Source organism: Sinohyriopsis cumingii, chromosome 11 (assembly GCF_028554795.1).
Source record: "Sinohyriopsis cumingii isolate HCF-2022 chromosome 11, ASM2855479v2, whole genome shotgun sequence".
Lineage (NCBI taxonomy): Eukaryota > Metazoa > Mollusca > Bivalvia > Unionida > Unionidae > Sinohyriopsis > Sinohyriopsis cumingii.
Window position 1 is genome coordinate 51,575,125 of NC_142971.1, and position 22,850 is coordinate 51,597,974.

General features: G+C 34.4%; 1 protein-coding gene across 1 annotated transcript in view; it reads right to left on the reverse strand.

The window, feature by feature from the left end:
* The window catches only part of LOC149788447 (HMG box-containing protein 1-like), a 72,996-nt gene that overhangs the window by 37,403 nt on the left and 12,743 nt on the right, over positions 1 to 22,850 (reverse strand). The window contains exon 2 of the mRNA XM_089975718.1: positions 5,358 to 5,581. Within this exon, the coding sequence (XP_089831844.1) occupies positions 5,358 to 5,581 (224 nt within the window). The remainder of the gene's footprint in view (positions 1 to 5,357; positions 5,582 to 22,850) is intronic.

The window sequence follows — 22,850 nt, forward strand, 5'->3', positions numbered from 1 at the left end:
CCAAAAATAAACTGACAGCCTTCAAAATTCAGTCACTTTAACAATTTAAGTAAAACTGCATCCTAAAGAATCAATGATATAATACACACACCCTGTACTCACACTAATCACATTCTGAGGCAGAGAATTCAGATGTATTTGCTAAGGGTGATAGAAGAAAAATATAAATGGGATAACAATTATTGGTGCTAACCTGACACACTATAAAACTAATCAGTCTTTCAATTTTTACTTATTCCCATGGGTCAGTGGTTCTTACCAGGACCTTCCTGGGGTTTTCCATCACCAAACATACTGGCCACAAATAATAGCCTATCTTGTGCTGAGAAATGGTGTTTAACCTCCAAAACAAAAATTTTTGCTTCAATAATGCAACACTTGATACTTGTGTTCAAAAATCAAAAGATATCAGATACAGGCATACTGCAAATTAGCATTTTAAATGCTACAGTATATAGATCTAATGTAATTTAAAGTAGTTCTTCACATGCTACAGTTATAGTGTAAGGTAGCATTTTAAATGCTACAGTATATAGATCTAATGTAATTTAAAGTAGTTCTTCACATGCTACAGTTATAGTGTAAGGTAGCATTTTAAATGCTACAGTACATTAATCTAATGTAATTTAAAGTAGTTCTTCACATGCTACAGTAATAGTGCAAGGTTGCATTTTAAATGGTACAGTGTGTGTGTGTGTGTGTGTGTATGTGTGTATGTATATATATATATATATATATATATATATATATATATATATATATATATATATATATATATATATACACACACACACACACACACACACACACACACATGGTGTTAAACCTCCAAAACAATACTTTATGGTTGTGTTCTCAAATCTGTTATTATCTTTCATTAGAAAAAGTTATGTTTGCATTTTCACTTTGCATAGAAGGAATAAAGCATGGATACTTTTCTAATCTTCTGTTACATTAATTAATGTGTATATATGGTCTTAAAATAAGTAATAGAAAAGAGAAAAAAACCAACAAGTTTTGGAAAATTCAAAAAATAATTTATTTCTCAAGAATACAAAGTGAAAATGTAAACATAACTTGCATATTTCAAATTAATTCGATAATCCTAAAATTACTAACACAATTCCTAATGAATAAAGTTCTGAATAAACTTTAGTGGTATTCCAAATAATTTCCAAAACTGGAGGTGTTGATGTGCCTCTAATGGCCAGTAGTCTCTAATGTACTAATGTACCAATGACCTGAACTGTAATGATGTACCAAGTGTTTTGTTGAATCACAGTAATATAATCCAAGGTTTCATTGACTGAATTCACTACAACTCACTGTTAATGTCTCTTTCAAAGAATATTATTGAGCACATTGTACTTCCAGAGAATAATAAAATATTTTGCCAATGAAATTAAGGGGTTTGTGATCACTAAATACAATAATATAAGAAGAAGCTGAACTAATATCCACTTCAAAGTGTTCCAAAGCCAATATCAAAGACAAACACTCCTTCTCAATTGTGGAATAATTTATATGATACTTATTTAAATTCTTAGAAAAACAGCAAACTGTATGAATGACAACATTTTTGTCTTCTTGAATCATTACTTCAACAATCCCAACATCACTTGCATTAACAAAGACTGAAAACTGGAGCCGAAAGAACTGGTGCACTCTTAAGTATGGCCTTTAACTTATTAACTGCGTCCTGCAATTTTTCAGACCAATGAAACTTAGGTTTCTTCCTCAACAAATTGGTCAGGGGTTCAGCAATTATGGAAAAATTGGAGCAAACTTTCCTACAGTATCCAGCCATACTTAAAAATTGAATTAGTTGCTTTTTGCTGATAGGAACAGGGAATTCAAAGATAGCCTTGACTTTAGCATCTATAGGTTTAACTTGTCCATGTTCCACCATATGTCCCAGAAATGTAACACAAGATAGCAAAACTCACTTTTTGATAAATTATCAAATTTGCATCACTGAGTCTATCAAAACATTTCCTAATCATCTCTAAGTGATCTTTCCATGTGTTGTTGTAGATGATAACAGCATTGATACAAGTGTCACAATTATCAAGACCAGATGTAATCATGTTCATTAAATGTTGAAAAGTACAAGGCGAACATTTCATCCCAAATGACATTACTTCATATTGATAAAGTCCGCTTTGAGTTATGAATGGCCACATTTTTTTTGCCCTTTCCAATTTGCCAGAATCTTTTCAAAAGGTCAAATTTGGGGACATATTTTGCATTTACAATGTTGGAAATGCAGTCATCAATTCTTGGCAATGGAGCTGAATCTGTTTAGGTAACAATATTGACTTTTCTATAGTCTGTGCACATGAAGAATGTATTACCTGGTTTTGATATAAGAATATATGGTCAACTCAAGTCCCTTTCAATTGGTTTTATGTAATCATTCTCCAGCAAATACTGATTTCTTTTTTCAAATATTCCTATTTGAGAGGGTTCATTGATGCTGTTTCACAGATATGAATCTACAATTTCATCCTTATGGTGATTTTATTTGTTGATGTTGGAACATCTGGAAACAAGTGCTCATATTCAAGTAATAGCTGTTTTGGTTCACTGTTTTGTTGCTGCTGGAGATGTGAAAGTGTCTGGTCCAGATTATTCATAATTTCTGAATTCTGAAGATCAGTTACACCACAGTCACTATAGTCTGATTGCACTCTATTGCCTAAATTCTCAATGTGTATGAGAGGTACAAACTAAATTGACTGCATGATTAACACAGCTATCAACATACTCCTTTAATATATTTATATGGCAAAGTTATTATTGTTTTTGCCTCTCAGGAGTATTAATGATATAATTTAAATCACTTTTATTTCTGGGAATCTTGCTGATGCACACATTATGGTCAACAAGTATTGGTTGCATGACTTGGTCTTAGGTAATGAACTGATACAGTCTACCATTATTCTACTAAATGGTTCCTCAAATGCAGTACTACGTTGCAGGAGAGCCTAACATATCTTCTGATTGGGTTTTCCTGCCATTTGACAAATATGACATGATCTACAGTATTAATAAATATCACTTTTAATTTTTGGCCAATAAATATGATTAAAGATCTTGTGATAAGTCTTGCTGATTCCTAAATGGCCAGCCAAAGGAGTTTCATGAACTAGGCTACAAATTTCCTTTCTATACAACTTAGGAACAACAATTTGATAGCTCAATGACCATGCGTCTCTAGCATAATCTCTGATTTTTGTTTTTCATATTGCCAGTGAAATTAGGTTCTATTTTTTCTCAAAATGGAAAACAAAAATTAATCATTATGCTGATTGGTCCAGTTATTAGCCAAATTACAGCTCTCTGAGTAGAGATTGATGAATCCAATTAAAATCACATGGACATAATGTTTTTTATGCAATTTTTCTCTACATGTCGAAAAATTCTAGCTCTCAGTCATGGAATGCTTAAGAAAGTCTGATACCAATTTCATACCCACACTTAACAGGTGTAGCAGACATTACCATTAAGGCAGCATCTCAAGAATGTTAAAACCACGACAGAGAAAAAGACCACTGGAATATAATAATATCCCTATTTGATCTAAATACTTCAGTAATTGGAAGAGGAGGACCAATCAGTGCATATAATCAAAGGTATTTCAATGATGTTGAAATTCTGTGTATTGACAAGGCAGATAAGATAGGGCAGTCTAGAAGCATGACAGTGATAAAGCTGCTGAGAAAACTGTCAAATCCTGGAACAAAAGTTTCCATTTTTGTTCTTAGAGAGCACAAGAATCAATCTGCAAATTAAACACAAAATTATTTGCAAGGATGCAAATGTCAACAATATTTTGGTTAATAAGGAATTACCAAATATACAAGAAAACAATTAGCATGACATAGTGACACATATGAAAACTTGAGTGCAGTAAGTAAGTCTTGGTAAAGTTTTGAAAATATGAAACTACTTCATGATTATAACAAGAGTCCCTTGAAGAGACTGATGCTCTACTGAGTGAAGAGAATTTCTAGGAATTCAAGATAATACCATTTTTTTCTTTTAATTGCTGAGTACTGAACCAGCCCTGATATTCATCAGTGACAAGAATTTTGAATAAATGATGTGGTTGACTTATTGGATGTCAGATTGGCACCATTGTTATTTATAATAAAGTAAACATTATTAGAAGTTTTTGGTTAAAACCCCATGCTATAATGCTAATCTATTCATAAGTAGTAGTGACAAGAAGATTTTATATGACAGCTGTCATGGCAGTCATAATGTATGTATGACTGGCACTATTTTTATTTAGGTCTAAATATGTATCAAAAGTCCATTGGTGAAAACCCATGCTTCGGGAGCCATCCATTTGAGAGTCAAGATAACAGCATTTTCAAGACAGCCACCAATTTGGCCATATTGAGGGTTAGTCATTTTCATTTAGGACTAAGTAGACACCATAAGAATTCTAATGATGGATAAAATATATAAAAAAACTCAATGTCAGTATGACTTTCTCTTCAGGAGGAGTACTGATGTGGCCAAACAAAACAATTGGTGTATTTCCTTATGCACTGGTTTTAAAATTAGGATAGGCAGGTGGGTTTTATTTTCTTTAAACATTATATATTTAATGTGATTATTTCTTTTTTATTACCATGGGGGAAAAAATACTAGGGTCAGCAATGAGAAACAGTGATGGTCAGGCGACCAGAAATACACATTTTTTTTGTTTGGCCTAAAAACATTTTCTACATGGCTGCTGTGGCAGGCATTCTGGACATCAGATCAGCACCATTTTTTCATTTAGGACCAAGCAGACACCTGAGTCTTCCAGTGAAAACCTCACATGGACAATCCACTCAGGTGGAGTAGCATCAACAGGATTTTCAAGACGGCCACTGTGTGTTGGTCATACTAGATGTCAGATCAGTGCCGTATTCATTTGTCAGACAAGAGACCATCTCATAAGCTCTTCTGGTCTATGACCAGTCAAGATAATCAAACCAATCATGTATTTTCCCCACATAACTGTAGAGAAAAGAAATATTTATACTGAAGCATTTCCCAAACATTTGTATGCGATGAAGCTGATGTAACTTTTGTTAGGGAGTAAACTGGTCAATAAGAGGAATCCTTGTCTGGGGCTCAGGGTGTGCATGTCTGATATAATGAAATTCCAATTTAAATCCAGATACATCAATAGTTCTATAATATCTTGATTGTTCACATTAACTTAAAAGGCAGTGACACAAAGAGCCAATGGTTAAAAAAATTGTGTTGACCAGATAGCAATAATTACTGATGCACAAAAAAAAATAAATCATAACTTTAGTTTATGTAACTTAATTAATGCATGGCTAACACTATACCTTTGGAATACTTTTTGGCATCTACTGCAAGAAAATGTGGAAGTGTCTGATGTGTCATGTTTTTTTGCATGGTATTTAAGACCTGGGATGCTGGTAAAAACTTTATCACAGCCTTGCTTTGGGCATTTCATGCGTTTGTGGGGACTTTGAGCTTCTCCCTTTTGGCGAATGAATTCCTGCATACGCTCTGTCTTCACATGGAGCCGCTTGGAGTGGGCAGGCTCCTAACAAAATAAAAGAAAATATTAATGATCAGATTTTTAACAAAAGTAAACAAACTGGACCTGCTTACTTCTATACCAGTCAATGACGACATACTAAAGCATGAGGTCTGTTCTTGTCAATGCCATGTCCAGGGGCTTACACTTAATTAACAGGACAAGGTAAACCGAACTTCAAGTTTCCAAAATAAAAATGTATTCAAATAAATTATAAAGTCAAAGAAAGTGAAAGAATTAAAAATAACTTACAGTGTATGAATTTAAAGCTTATATAGCACTTATGTGTTACTGTGATAACACTGAATTCAATATTATTAATCCAGATGTTTTCACTTCAAAGAAATTTCATGAATTAAGAATATCACTGAAGTCTTGAAAGTTTCCCATAATCCGAAGTCTGCAGTGCAGCGAGGCGGCTTTTAGTACCATTTTTGTAAGTCTCTGGTATGACTCGGCCATGGTTAGAACCCACGACCTCCTGTATCCAAGGCGAACACTCTAACCACTAGGCCACTGGAGCGGTCCGTCATGAATTGAACTATTAGGATGAAATATATGTGTACTTTATCTATATATATAGCATTAACCACTGAATTAGAGGATTTAAAATGTAACTGTCCAAGTCTGAAATGACTTTAATAAAAATTATACTAATTGAAAAGATGCTTCATAGTTCCACAACATTAAACAAACCTACCAAATATGCATCTCAAAAATCATTTCAATACAAGTTGTTCCAAAGCACTTTTCTTAAATAGCAATATTTTTGCCAATTTGTCAGACTACATATATATAGCAATATTTTTGCCAATTTGTCAGACTACATATATATATATATATATATATATATATATATATATATATATATATATATATATATATATACATACATATATATTGCCACCCAACTGAAGTTGATGCTACCACCCAAGGTGTAGAGAGGTGCATTTCTGATGTGAAATCATGGATGACATGTAACAAGATGCAGATGAATGATGATAAAACTGAGGCCATTCTGATTACAACACAAATACTTTCTCAGTCACATCCTTTACCTCAAACAATAAATATCAGTAACACCAACATTAAATTCACACAGTCAGTATGAAACCTAGGTGTCACTCTGGACCGTACTTTCATGTTGCACCAACATGTCTTGAACATATGCAAGGCTGCATATCTTGAGCTAAGATGCATCAGCTCCAATCGCAAATATCTGTATAGATTTAATTTTATATATGCTTTTTTACCAGTCCAGCATTGGGCTAGGCAGAATCACTGTTTGCAGTTGTTGAAGCTTAGTACAGTTGCCATTTGTAAAGTGTCAGATCTTGAATAGTATTGAAACTTAAAGTTGAATGCGTTGAGTAGTAAAATTTTATCACATTTAAGCCAGAAAAGTCTTTGTGAAGGGTAACTTGGACCTTTCTTCTTTTCTCCCCCCCCCTCCTTGTCAGTGTGAAAACCTGTCCTGAGAAAGTAAACTTTTAAGCTACCAACTTGTTAGGAACCCATGTCAAATTATCATTTTCAAAGGAAAATTAATATGCCCCGTACTTCAAAGATTCTATTCTGTCTGAAATCTGATGGAAGAAATGATTATTTTGGGATAATTTAGCAACTGCTGCTTACTATTGGACAGAGTAAATGTGAATTTAAAGTGATGACCTTGGTCAAAATTCTTTAGTCTTAAATTTCCTGATAGTGAAAGTGGCTATGAGGATGCATAAAAAGAATAGAGCTTTCCTTTTACACAAGAAAAGAGGACAAGGTGGCTGTCTTGTAAGAAAAGACTGAGTTTAGTGCTAGGATGCACAATTTATGAAAGAGAACAGCATTAAGGTACAGAGTTTTAATTTCCCATGCACTTTTCTATTTTTGATTGTTTTGTTTTATGCAAATGTGTTTGATATGACAAGGATTCATATTACCGATAAGTACCATTTATTCAATTTCATGGAAATCTGTTGATGCTAAGAGTTGTTATGCAATTTATCTCTTTAACCTTACAGTTACTAGTTCATTGATAGTACTGATGATTGCATGCTATCTAAGTTTTCATATGTGTAGGATTACATAGTGGTTATATGAAATAATTTCCTTTGTCTGTTAGGATGATACTGATCATCACGAGTTAATGACAATCGCATATTTATATCTGATTTTGTAATGTTTAAATAATCTTGTAAGCTAGGGATTGCTGTGAGCTAGAATTTTGTGAATTTTATGCATTAGTAATCGAGCATGTGGTAGCGTAGATAAAGATACAGTAACGTTCAATATACCACTAATATGGTAATTATGGCCTGTTGCTGTGACCTGAGGTTGATGTTCTATCAGATTAGTTCAGAATTTATGCATTGTGGATAGCTATTATGTTTGTCCACTAACTTCACCCACCCCCTTTTCCATCAAGCGGAGAAAGCCATATATATATATATATATATATATATATATATATATATATATATATATATATATATATATATATATATATATATATATATGGAATAGACTATCAATTACAAAAATCAGTTATATCAAAACATTACAGTTAAATAACATACACTAAAAAAAGTAAATAATAATTTATAGTAAGTCAGAAAACCTGTACACTCAGTGTGTGTGTGCATGCATGTGCTCTCTCATTTTTTGTCAGCTGGATCACTATCTGACCTTGGGGACAAGGCACTGATTCGAAACTTAGAAATGTTTCATAGCCACATCCGTAAAGTATCTATAATCATGTGTACTTGGTATTATGAGGGGAGTTAATATGTGCAGTCAGCAGGAATTTTCTTATCTCTTTGTGGACAAATTATGGTGACTAACTCAGAAACAACTGAAATACCCAACCAATGGAGATTGTTCTGTTAAGGCACTAGACAAGCACCCAGAAGGTTGTGGATAAAATTCTGATCAAGCTGGATCTTCATTGATGTGCATAATCCCACTCATGATCTAACTCATTTAAGATCTTGATGAAATAAACTTACACAGCAAGTCTGAAAAACATCTTTAAAAAAATATGGTCTCTACATTGTTCACAAGATAAATCAATCAGATGCAAAAAAATTTAATATGTGCAGATGTCACTCATAATTGAACTCATCCACGATCTTTATAATAACAAGTTATATACCAAATCTGATTGAAATCTGATCGGAAATTGATCCATAAGTGTTCACAAATAAGTGTGACAGACATGTGGAAAATGGAAGATTCATCATAGATACAGAATCAAAACATCAGCTCACTTGGCCATTGCACAGATGAATTAAAAATCTGCTTCTCTGGTAACATTTACTCATTCTGAATTACTAGAATTAAGACTTAGATTTCCCAAAAATTACCAAATGCATTACCTTCGCTGACCTAGATTCTGCTTGCTAACATTACAGAACAAGCCAAGCATCCATAAACAAAGAATATTACTGGCTGAACAGCCATTTCAAGTAAAAGTATTTGTGGAGAGGCAGCATATGATCACAACTTCTAATCAACAAGGATATGGTCTTCATGTGGAGCCCATATAATCAAAGCATTGAAGAAAAGTGTGACCTTGACCTTAAAGTCAAATGGGTGAATGAGTGCAACAGAATAAATTATCTTAGCTACATGCACACCTCAATGAGAATAGTAATATGACATTTATGTACTGTAGGTTAAGATCTTCTCTGGACTCGGGAGGAAGAAGCTAGATAGATGCAGGAAAGTGCAGTGCCAGAGGTGCCAGTGAATATCTCTCAACAGTCTAGGAAAAAGGTAACAGCAAGACAAATATCTTGGACAATCAGAATATCACCATGCTGCATGAACATTGCCCATTTCAACATTCAAAGGCAAATGTACAAGTATCTAAGGACAATCAAAATTTTATATTGCATGAACAGTGCCCATTTCAATGTTCAAAGGCAAATGTACAAGTATCTAAGGACAATCAAAATTTTATATTGCATGAACAGTGCCCATTTCAATGTTCAAAGGCAAATGTACAAGTATCTAAGGACAATCAGAATATCATATTGCATGAACATGCAGTGCCCATTTCAACATTCAAAGGCAAAATGTACAAGTATCTAAGGACAATCAGAATATCATCATGCTGCATAAACAGTGCCCATTTCAACATTCAAAGGCAAATGTTCAAGTATCTAAGGACAATCAGAATTTCATTATGCTGCATGAACAGTGCCCATTTCAACATTCAAAGGCATGGCATATGTACAAGTATCTAAGGACAATCAGAATATCATCATGCTACACAAACAGTGCCCATTTCAACATTCAAAGGCAAATGTACAAGTATCTAAGGACAATCAGAATATTATATTGCATGAACAGTGCCCATTTCAACATTCAAAGGCAAATGTACAAGTATCTAAGGACAATCAGAATATTATATTGCATGAACAGTGCCCATTTCAACATTCAAAGGCAAATGTACAAGCATCTAAGGACAATCAGAATATCATCATGCTGCATGAACTGTGCCCATTTTAACATTCAAAGGCAAATGTAAAAGTATCTAAGGACAATCTGAATATTATATTGCATGAACATGAAGTGCCCATTTCAACATTCAAAGGCAAATGTACAAGTATCTAAGGACAATCAGAATATCATTATGCTGCATGAACAGTGCCCATTTCAACATTCAAAGGCAAATGTACAAGTATCTAAGGACAATCAGAATATCATGCTGCATGAACAGTGCCCATTTCAACATTCAAAGGCAAATGTACAAGTATCTAAGGACAATCAGAATATTATATTGCATGAACAGTGCCCATTTCAACATTCAAAGGCAAATGTACAAGCATCTAAGGACAATCAGAATATCATCATGCTGCATGAACTGTGCCCATTTCAACATTCAAAGGCAAATGTACAAGTATCTAAGGACAATCAGAATTTTATATTGCATAAACAGTGCCCATTTCAACATTCAAAGGCAAATGTACAAGTATCTAAGGACAATCAGAATATCATTATGCTGCATGAACAGTGCCCATTTCAACATTCAAATGCAAATGTACAAGTATCTAATTAGGACAATCAGAATTTTATATTGCATGAACAGTACCCATTTCAACGTTCAAAGGCAAATGTACAAGTATCTAAGGACAAACAGAAATCAAAATATCATCATGCTGCATGAACAGTGCCCATTTCAACATTCAAAGGCAAATGTACAATCAGAAGGAAACTGATCCATCTAAGCCAAACCAAGGGTAATGTCACTGACGTGTGATGGAACAACACTGGGCCCTAGAAAGCCAAGTGGTCTAAGGCTTCTCTTTAGAGATAGCATACATCTCACCTCTGTCAACTCTTGTTTTGGCCAATGTGGGTATGTGAGAAAGTTTGTCAGTACCTTCCCATGGGTCAGCAGTTCTTCCCAAGGTATTCCCAGGTTCTTCCTTCACCCAATATACTGGCTGCCATGAATAACCTATCATGTGCTGGAAAATGGTGTTAAATTAAAATAAAATTGATTTTAAGAATGCGTTTTTAGTACTGTATAGAGAGAAATGGTTGAAACAAAAGAGAAAAATTGCAGAATGTCTTGCTGTAACAGTGAGAGGAATGGCAAGTGTCGGGTTTTGTTCCTGGTAATTTGTTCAAAATAACAAAGACTTAACTAACAAACCTTGAAAATCATTTGCATCACATAATATCAAGGAATTGTATAAATCTGAATTTTGGGGACAACAATGTAGACCAGGAGAATCATTAATTGAACTCGGACAATTAATATATATATTGCTAATTTAGGTCATTATTAACACTAGCATGGAAAAAAATCTTTTCATTAAAAAATATTTTACAATACATCCATGGTCTAAAACCAATTCTGAAATGTTTTTTTGAAGTAATTTCTTTATTCTAAGTAACAAAAATATTACTTTTTTCACACTGTCTACCTGCCAACTAGTTTTTGATCTTGTTATAATTCTCTGAACATTTTTTTGCTTCCAAAAATACTCTCGTTTTTTTAAATAATAAATTTCAAACTGAATAATTTCCAAAGGTTCCCAATTGAAAAGACTCAAGTTTTTATTTTGATATTTTATTCTCAACAATTTTTCTTTTTTCTATAAATATTCTTCTAGTTTATCTCTAAGTGTAACTTTCATGGTTTCTATGAAGAGGGGATTTTCAACAGGCCTTCAGCTGTATTTTGTTTATATATTGTATCTCTGATTTAACTAGAGTCACAAACATGTAATCTTGGAGTAAAGAGCATTTAAATGTTCATAGCCTTTACCTCTGTCTCAGTTTGAGAAAGATTGTCCAATTGAAATAAGTGACTGGTCCAATTTGTAACTGATACCTCAATATTCAAAGAATTAACAAGAGGAAGAATATCTACGGAAATTAAGAAATAATTCAATCAAAACATTTTTTCCAGCGTCCTCTCCGATTACAGTGCCTTTTTGTCTTGATTCCTCTCTCTCCAGATGTCTATCAACCAAGGATCTCCAACATAACATATTTCTGACTGTGTTTTGTCGATATGATGAATGTAAATTAACAGATCTAGTTCAAGGATTTGGGTAACATTCCAATCTCCTGCCATAAAAATCGATATGTTAGTGCTGTCTTCTAAACAATTGGATTTTATCATAAATTCTGTTTTATCCTCATTTAGTCCTTATACTGTACATGATGATATTCTATGTATGTTACCTTTAACAGAGACACATGCACCCAAAATAAAATGATTAGTTATCCACAGAAGCTGCCACAGTTTTGTGAAATCTATACAGGAAAGTGTTATTAAAATAAATGCACATCCCCTTAAATTACTCCTAAATGAACACCAAAAAAATATATTCCAAATCTACATGCCAGTACTGTCCAATCTGTTTTGCTTAATGTGTATCCAATAGAATTAAAAAATCAGATTTTCCAATAAATCTATAAAATACACATCATCTGGAATTATCTGTATACAAGCCTCTGCATTTCCCACTACCGATAGTCACACAAATTAAGCCATAGATAGAGGTATATGTAATTTAGGCTATTGGGAAGATGAGAGAGAGGTGAAGAATATTGAAAAAGATCTCTTCCTTTTCATAGGGTATATTTAAACTGATAACACGTCTTCACTTTAACCTTTGTTTTATCAATTAATAAAAGAGAATTATGAGCAGTAAATATCAAGTACATTTATAACGTAGTAAAAGATCATGTTAAGGACATAAAAGGTGACATTTAACTGGGGGGGGGGGGGATCTCTCCCACTTACCATCTCAATGAGCTGCTGTACACACGCACACGGTTAGATGAGCCTTTAAAATATCAAATACAGCTTTTGCTGTTAATATTGACCAAAAATTAAGAGATACTGCACTTGAAAATTGCCCCCAACAATTATTTCACTTTTCATCTCCCTAGTTATCAACTACTATATCGAATATATGTGAATCAGATGTAGCATCTTTTTCGAAAATTTCCTTCAGATCTGTTCATTTCATAACCAGAGGCAGAAAAATCCACTGCCCAGAACAACCTTGGTTATTGCAAGGTAACCATTTCTACAGGAAATGTTAATTCTGGAAACCAATAAACAGTTTTTAAAAAATACTCATATTAAAAGTTATAATAAAGGTGAATTTTATTTATTTTCCAGTGACTAACATTTGATTTTTAAAACTGTCCCTCTGGGTACCCACAGCAGTGCCCAAATTATATCCATATAGTTCCATAGTGGAGAGTTGGGGTAAAGATACCATACTCATCCTCATTTGTTGGCTACTCATGTGATGAAGTAATCTCAGTCCAGTCTCTGGGTGAACCCTTAATTAAAAATGCTCACAAAGGTTTGTCTTTTGTCAACATGCAAACATATGCTGAAAGTGTCATTCATCAATGGCTTGACAAACTGAATGCCTCTGATTACAATTCTAGTAAACCAACAGGTTTGGAAAAGCTTAATGACTAATTTAATTCCCTGAGTAATAAAATGAAAATTTAAGAGGAACTTACATTATTGTGAGTAAAAATTTAAAATAATCCTAAAAATTTCTATCACAAGACTAAAAGAATAATGTGCTTTCCATGAATTCCAGGTGGTGAATGTGCTGATTTACCAATATCCCTGAATGTATTGAAACACCAACAATTTTGACATATCACAATGGCATTTATATAGAATGTCCTCGAATGAATTTATAGTAATCTCAGAATAATGTTTTAGTCCACAATCAATAAGCATTTTGCAATTCCAATGAATAAGCCAAACAAATGATCCCTCTCAATTTATATCTACAGATTTAAAAAATCTGATTATAAAACAAGACCATAATAAATAAAATGATTTAACTATCCACTTCTTTGTCCTTATAAACACCCTAAGGCTTTACACTCCAATATTTTCCAACTCGATCCATGTCACTATACCTACCCACATGACATATTTCACAACAAATCCCCACAATGCAACAAAACCCACTGATTTAATCATACAATGCAAAATGTTTATCTGAATTTTAATGCATCTTTAAACATTTTCCAGTCATACCACTACAATGTATGCAGTGTGGCAGTTTATATGTTTGGCACTGGGGTATCATGCTAGACATGTAGCATCATGTCACACCCAGTCACATTATCCTAACACCAGGCTGACCATTCCTAACACTAACCCCTTAATGCTGAATGCCAAGCGAGGCAGCTCCCAGTACTATTTTTATACGTATCTGGTATGACTCAGATAGGGTTAAAACCCACTACCTCACACATCAGAGGCAGATGCTCTAACCATTTAGGCCACTGGAGAAGTTTCAATGTGAAATTACCCCCTAACTTGTAAATACCTATTTATAGCTCAGTGCAATCTAGAGTCACGCACCACAAGTAGACACAATATTCATATACATAACACTCTGATCATGTATTATTCTTTCTCAGTGGTCATTGAAGAAATGGGCACTCATTGTAGAGCACAAAGTATCTGCTTCTGTTGTCCACCTTCAACTAAAGGAATACACCGAGTTTAAAATATGGACAAGTTTCTGGTTTTAAAAAAACAACACTAACAACTAGAAAACTTATGAAAATCAAGACGCTGTCAAGAAAAGGAAATTGTTCAATTACACATGTATCTTTAATCTGCTGATCTCAAAATTTATAAGTGTGTAAACTTGCATACTTTCCATTAGCACAATAGATGGTAAGTTACAAGCACTGTGTGCAATTAGGCCAAGCTGTTATCTATGACAAGTTGTTTAATAAAAAATTGTATGTAGGAATCTTCTGCACAACTGCAGTAATTTACAGGCAACCAGATTTTGACCAGGGACAACCATGGATTTTCCAAGTTTTTCAACACCTACAGAACCTATCAAAAGTTCCACACCTACAGAACCTATCAAAAGTTCCACACCTACAGAACCTATCAAAAATTTCTTACACTATAATCTCTACATTACTGAGCTCTTTGTTCTAGCAATACGTGTACATATCATGGGCTGGTGATACCTGCATCAACTTTTTCAGATTGTCACACTTTTAAAATACAATAACTTGAAAATATGGTATTAAATTTCTTCAGTACAATAGCTATGGAAGATTTCAAAATAAGTTCAAACAAACATCTCTATACAGTATTGGTATTTGACCTTTAATTACTGAAATTAGAATAACCACTATTTTAGAGCAAGTTCAATAATAATAATAATAATAATAATAAAGCTTTATTTACAGAGAGTGACTCATTAGTCAAGGACTATTCGCCCTTAGGGCCCTCTTATGACATGTAATGAACACAAATTCAAATGCTAGAGGCGCAGCTCTTAGGAATAAAATTCCATTTTTTTTAATGGAGGTAGGCTTCTACATTTATTCATGATTGCACATTTTCTGCACTTATTACTGTGCTTAACATGAAACATCTTGCTAGTGGCCCAAATACTTGAGGTCAAATACATAGACGAAATTACACTATTTCATGAACTTTGAATGTTGTCTTGCATTTAGTACATACAAATTAATTTTAAATATCTATTAAAAAAAGCGATAAGTTTGGAGATGACTGCCTTTTTAAAAATGGAAAAATGTTGGAAATTCATGTTGAATCTACATATACATGTAGTATGTAAATAATGTTTGATTTTGAAGTATAGAATACTGTCTGAAAATGTTTATATGAAATAAGCAACTGTGAAATTAGAACATACTGCATAGCTTTCATTGTTAATTAACATTCAAACTGAAAAATAAAATATGTTAAACCAAAAATTGAAGAAATTAAATATAACCAGTAAAAAATCATGACACTGAACAGTAGGTCAAATGCATCATTTGTTTGCAAGATAATGTCATACTTTTGCAAGATTACACCAATCATGTACCAGCATGTAGTGACAAATACACCCTATAGTCATACTCAGGCAAGGTTACATCATGCACCATCATGCAGAACTATATACATGTAGTCTATATTTGGTTGTGTATACATGTTGCACACTTACATAAAATCAGCACCAATCAGGTCTGTGAAAGCAATGAATAGCTAGATTATCGGCAACAAAACTATTCAATCTAGCACAGACCCGAATCTGTCAACATAATGAATTACTAGAAGACCAGTGTCAAGACTCTTCTATCTAGCACAGACCCAGACTTGTCAACACAATGAACCACTAGAAGACCAGTTTCAAGACTGTTCTATCTAGCACAGACCCAGACCTGTCAACACAATGAACTCCGAGAAGATCAGTGTCAAGACTATTCAATCTAGCACAGACCCAGATATATTAACATAATGGACTACCAGAACATCAGTGTCAAGACTGTTCAATCTAGCACAGACCCTGATCTATCAATACAATGAACTGCTAGAAGTTAACCCTGATAGTGCTGTTTTGTTTTGGGATGACCTTGAAACCAGTGCTGATTTGTTTTTAGCTGCCCTCTCTGTGCATTCTAATTGTTTCAGAATACAGACTTTTAGGGCGAAATCCATATAACAACTACAAAACTAGTGGGGGCCCCAAGTGGCAGAGTGGTCTAAAGCACTCTCTGTTACGGATCACTGCCATCTCACCTCTGTCTGCGTGGGTTCAAGTCTCAGATTTGGCCAATGTGGCTATGTGAGAAAGCTTGCCAGTAGCTTCTTGAGGATCAGTGGTTCTTTCTGGGGATTTTCTGGGTTCTTCCTCCACCATTAATACCAGCCACCATGTATAGCCTATCATGTGCTGAAAAATGGCATTAAACCCTACAACAACAAAACTAGTATTTATAATCAGATTGCTGTGAAATTGTACAGAGTGATGCATATATGCATGCAGATTGCAAACACTAAAAATATAGGTGAAACTGATGTGTGTTCATGGTTACCATAGCAAACAAATAGAGAAAATGGGTGGAAAAGTAATTTTGACCCAAAAAAATTGAAAATAGTGTATACTTTTCCACGAAATATAGTTATTCTGAATGTGTATGTGTAGTTAATTTGTTTCTACATATTGCTTTATCCTCAGTTCATTACTTTTAGGCCTATGCTAGATAATTAAAACTTTACTTTCAAACATGTCGCTACATTTCCGTATGGTACAATATTTAGATGGTGCAATATTTATGCAGTTTATATTCATAAATTTTCTCCATATAAAACATAATTCTATTCACTTATATAGTTCATTGATAAGGAACAAATACTAACCATACTGAAAATAATAAATAATTATAAATTTAGTTTGGTTGCCATTGCAACCAAAAAGTAATGTTAGTGTTTGAAAGGTTTAAAAGACTATTTAAAATAATAATATTAGCAGAATCTTTTATCCAACTAAATACAGCATTCACTGTTCAAAGAACTAAATGTTATCAAGTTGTTTTAATTATGAAGGTAAAATAATACTTATGATAATGTAGAACAATTATATTTGTCATGTTTAAGGGTGAAGAGAATACTTTTTATGCACTTAAGTCCAACTAACGGACAACTAGTTATCTCATCTGAAAATTGCTGAAAGGCAGATGTCTTACAGATTTTTATGAAAACATCTCTATAAGCAATTACTGTTGGTTGCAAGAATAAATTTGATAAATTCAAGTATCTCTATACATGTGACAAATGTAATAACTGACATAAAATCCATATGCAGGTTTGTTATCAACTGCAGTGGACTATTATTTCATCACATCATGTAAATGAAACAAATATAAATTTTTCTTTCTAAAATAAAAAATACTGTTAAAAATGTTAGGATTTCACACATGGAACTGACGACTTTTAGGGTTATTTCTAGACTCAGACTACAAAAGTTTTTCTTTTTGGCAGCATCATTATTAAACCTTACGTACATATCTATTAACATGCAGACTGAATTTGATTTCTTTAATAGCTTTTACAATTAACGCATTCTTTAATATACGATATTAAATATAGTTTTTGAATAACTTTCTTTACAACTCAAGTTGGGGCCCCGAGTGGCCGAGTGGTCTAAAGCGCTCTCCATTACGGATCAATGCCATGTCACCTCTGTCTGCGTGGGTTCGAGTCTTGGATTTGGCCAATGTGGGCATGTGAGAAACCTTGCCAGTAGCTTCTCAGGGTCTATGGTTCTTCCCGGGTTCTTCATCCACCATTAATACTGGCCGCCATGCATAGCCTATCGTGTGCTGAAAAATGGCGTTAAACCCAACAATAACTCAAGTTGTTTTAAATTTCTCATAAGCACATCTTATTGTTCAGCCAGCTATGGGGGGGGGGGGGGGGGAGAGGCGTCTTTTCAGGCCATTAGAGTTTGGCCCACCTTCCTAACTGCAGCTGTACCCGTAGGCTTAGTGTATTTGTTCAAGGTGAATGTTATTCGTTACAGTTTTTAATTTTTGTTTGTTTTCTTCAAGTATTTTGGGGGGTAGCTTGTGTGGATCATGCCAGTGCGCTCTCTCATATTGTATATATTGGTTTGATTTCTTTAAGTAGTTTTGGGGGTGACTTGTATCAGTTGTGCCTGATGGCTATCTCATATTGTATTTTTTTCTATTGCATGTTTGGGGTCCTTTCGGATCCTCTTTTTTTTTAATTAAATTTTTCATTTTCCACAACTGTCAGTAGCCTACCAAATAGACGTATTTAATTCTTTTACATTCTAGTGTCAACACCTGACTGATTTGAATGCAATATCACCAGATAGCCCAATATTATCACAGCCATTAGTTTGAGTCTTCTCGCGACATAATAGTGTACAAATTTTCGGTTTTATATGGTAATGAAACAGCCAAAAAATGCCAGTGTGCTATCAAGTTAGCTCTTTGACCTTACCGCCAAATGAGGCAGAAATAAACAACAGTATGAACACTGAAATGGAGTTTGAAACACTGGGGAGATCTTGTGTCGGTACACGTGATATTGGTTATCAGGTATTCTTTGAGTGGAGCTGTACATCATAGAGGCCTGAAAATCATTATAACCGAAAACTAACAAATATTTCTCATTGATTATAACTTATGGAGAAAGAGTTGTGAGGTTTTCAATGGTAAGAATTGCAACTTGCCAAGAATATCTGAAATAACATTTCGCAACAACAATCTTAACAGATCATAACTTCTGCATTATCAAACATTTTAGCTTTTTACGTTCATTTGCCTATCTCGAAAACTAGCTGTTTTAACGAAGAAAACGAACTAAAGAGGAAAAATAAAAAGATTTCTACCAGGTCGAAAGTTCAGATATTGGATTAAGGTCTTGATTCCAAAGTCACATACATTTCACACTGCTGTCGTAAGAGTAGTTTACATTAAGAAGTGAACCTTTGCTTCTCTCTCTCTCTCAGATCCATATCGCTTTTAACTTGATTGTCGATCTAGAGAGCAAAATGAACTTTATAATGCGATAGAAATGTTGTAATTTTTATTTTTTCAAAAAAAAAAAATTATAGACAAGAAAGGAATATGTTGCAGACGACACTAGACCCCCCCCCCCCCGTAAAATGAATGGTTGGTCCCTTTCAAGCTCGTACAGTTCTGACTCTTGATGATACAATGTATCAACCAAAATAAGAAATGGCTCAGCACATGACGGACTCGTTGATAAACTTAGCTACTATATTGTATAATCTCGATTTACTGTAACTTCAAGTTGTTACTGAATGGGAAGGCCATGTCAGAGCACTTTTATATCAACAAGTGGTATATTCCTGCAGAAAATTAATTCTCAAATTTGTTATGTATACCTCCACACCAAGCCCTAACAAACTGTATTCTAATTTTGACTATCCCATAGTTATATACAGTAATCAGCACCAACTGGGTATGGGACAGCTGCGAGACTGCAACTACTTGTCAGCCATCATATTGTTTACATCAAAGTCCACTGCTGACAACATACTTTCCTGGGCAAATAAGTCTGTTTGAATATTTGTTTCAATGATGTTCTGTTACAGTGATGCAGAGCCGTGATCTTAGAGACAATTACATATGCTATCTCCCTGTTATTATTAGCACACGATTAATGATTGGCCTAAATTGGACATTCGTAGATGTCACTGTCCTGTGCCATATAAATATGGTATCCGCACACAGAGCCAGGTGACGTTTGACCATAAATATATGATGGTTCCCGCATACACAGCCAGGTGACGTTATCCATAAATACATGGCTTCCGCTCTACCATGGTTAAGCATTAGAACTGTAATCTAGCACAAACCCTGATCTGTCAACTGACTGGTCTAAACAAAATTGCAGTTTCTAAATGTTATGATTTCTAGGCCTGACCCTGTAATCATTAAACTCCACTTGAGTGCACACTCCAGTTCATATTTTAAAGCTTACAATTAAAAAACTAAGTCAAATACAAGAAATTTAAAAAAACGAAAACATTTTGTTACAAATCTCTGTAAAGATGTATGGTTTATTTTTAATATATGCAAGACCTATGACAAAGGTAGCTTCAAATTTCACTCAAGTTGAGGACTTTTATGAATATGGGACATGATCTGGTGATACATTATTGTGATGTCATGTCTTGGTATATATGCATGTACCGAGCCATGGTTTAAAGTTTCTTGAAATTTCACACGCAGAACAACCAGATTGATGTCATAAAAGTAGTTACCATTAAACAAAGGACAATGGCTTGCTTAGCTGGAGGTGAGGGGATATTCCCAAAACTCGGAACCCATGGTCACAAAATGTATTGAGCACAAAATTAGAACTGAAATTCAAATTCGAAGAAGTATGACTGCAAATATTTAAAAGAAATAAAGATTTTAAATTTAGCTTGCACAATTTCAGGGTTGTCAGATGATTGTTGACTAGTTCCTAATCTGGCTGGAGTCAATTCAGGTGTGTGTATGTGTGTGATTTGGATTTTTAACATAGCTTTAACAATTTTTCAGTCATATCGCTCATGTCTGCAGTGTGGCAGTTTACAGTGATATCTAGTACTGGGGCATTGTCCCGCAGACATGTAGCATGATGTCTCACCCAGTCACATTATCCTGATACCAGGCCAACCAGTCCTAACACTAACCTTGTAATGCTGAGCACCAAGCGAGGCAGCTGTTAGTACCATTTTTGTTGGTCTTTGGTATGACTCGGTCAGGGATCGAAACCAACGACCTCCCGCATCTGAAGTGGATCCTCTAACCAGTAGACCACCGGAGTGGTTTTCAATTTAGGTGTGTGTGTGTAGGCCACAGTAGCGATTGTCAATTTAGGTGTGTGTGTCTGTCTGTCTATGTGTGTGTCTGATACAGATTTTTAACATGTATCATAAGGTCCCACCCAATTACATTATCCAGACACCAGGCCGACTAGTCCTAACACAAACCTCTTAATGCTGGGTGCCAAGCGAGGTGGATGTTAGTACCATTTTTATAAGTCCTTGGTAAGACTCAGCTGGGGTTCAAACCTGCTACCTCCCGCATCCAAGGCAGATGCTCTAAACACTAGGCCACTGGACTGGTCAAGAACATGTTTATCCATTTAATTGTTTGCCAAGCAGTATTTACCACACGAACAACTTATCAAAAAAAGTGTGAGGCTGTTCAATTTTTGGCTCATCGATCATGCTTGGAATGGAATCCAGGTGGCTAATCGTTAGTGAAAAGTGTTTTTTTTTATTTCCAAAACCACCTGTTAATGAAATCTCACAAGTTATATTAATATAATATTAACAATTAATGCCAGATTCACCTACAGATGGTGACATGCATAAAAAAAATCTTTTGACTTGGCAGTTAACTGCCTGAGGTTAGGTAAGTGACCTGAGTGTTGGCAAATCACAGATACGCACAAATATTGTGATTAAAATGTAACTGATAAGTTAGAATATCCATATTTATTCCTTATTTGTCAAAACTAGCTTCAGGTAATAAATATTTTCTTAAAAATGCAAGTGACCTTGATTCTTACTGGAAGATGAAAATATGTATTGTGGCATTACAAATGGAACACTAACATCCTCAACTAAATATTTTAGACAAGCCTGGAGGCAGGTGACTTGGAGGCAAATTGAGCTTGACGGAGCTGAATTTGAGCTTTTCCCAGGAGTCAGGCAAGTTGTACAACTACTACAACAGTGCACCAGATAAGGCCTTATTAATGAATATTTTGGTTTTAAAACATCATTTGTTCATGTCAAAATGTAAATTGACACAATATTGCTTGTAATGTTAAGCTGCATTGTGTATTTTTTTCTTAGATTTCTTATTGAAAAATCAGTCTTTCTTAATTTAATAGAGTCCTTAACAAATTTTCAGTGACATCCATGCATGCATACTATTATTCATACCGAAACAGCATAGTGCTATCATGGTTGTTGTTGTGGGTTTAATGCCATTTTTCAGCACACGATAGGCTATATATGATGGCCAGAATAATTAATGAAGAAAGAACCTGGGAAAACCCCTACAAGAAACATTGCCTCACGGGAAGATAATCGCAAGTTTTCTCACATACCACATTGGCTGAGCCTGAGGCTCAAACCCACTAGGACAAAAGTGAGATGGCAGCGATCGGTAAAGGAGAGTGCTTTAGACCACTCGGCCACCAGGGACCCCTCTAATGAGGTAAGACAACACGATTATTTAAGCTATTGCTAGTTTTCACATGTAGTTGAATTTTTTTGCTTTCATATGCATCACTACCAAATCTATCTTGAAACTATTTCAAATTTTTAGGTAAAATTTTGCCTTGATTGACATAAAGAGCCCATGTCTGTTACCAATATATTTACTTTCATTTTGTTTTCCACCAATGTATTCAACTATCTGCATATATGGCTATTTCAGAATCAATTAAAGT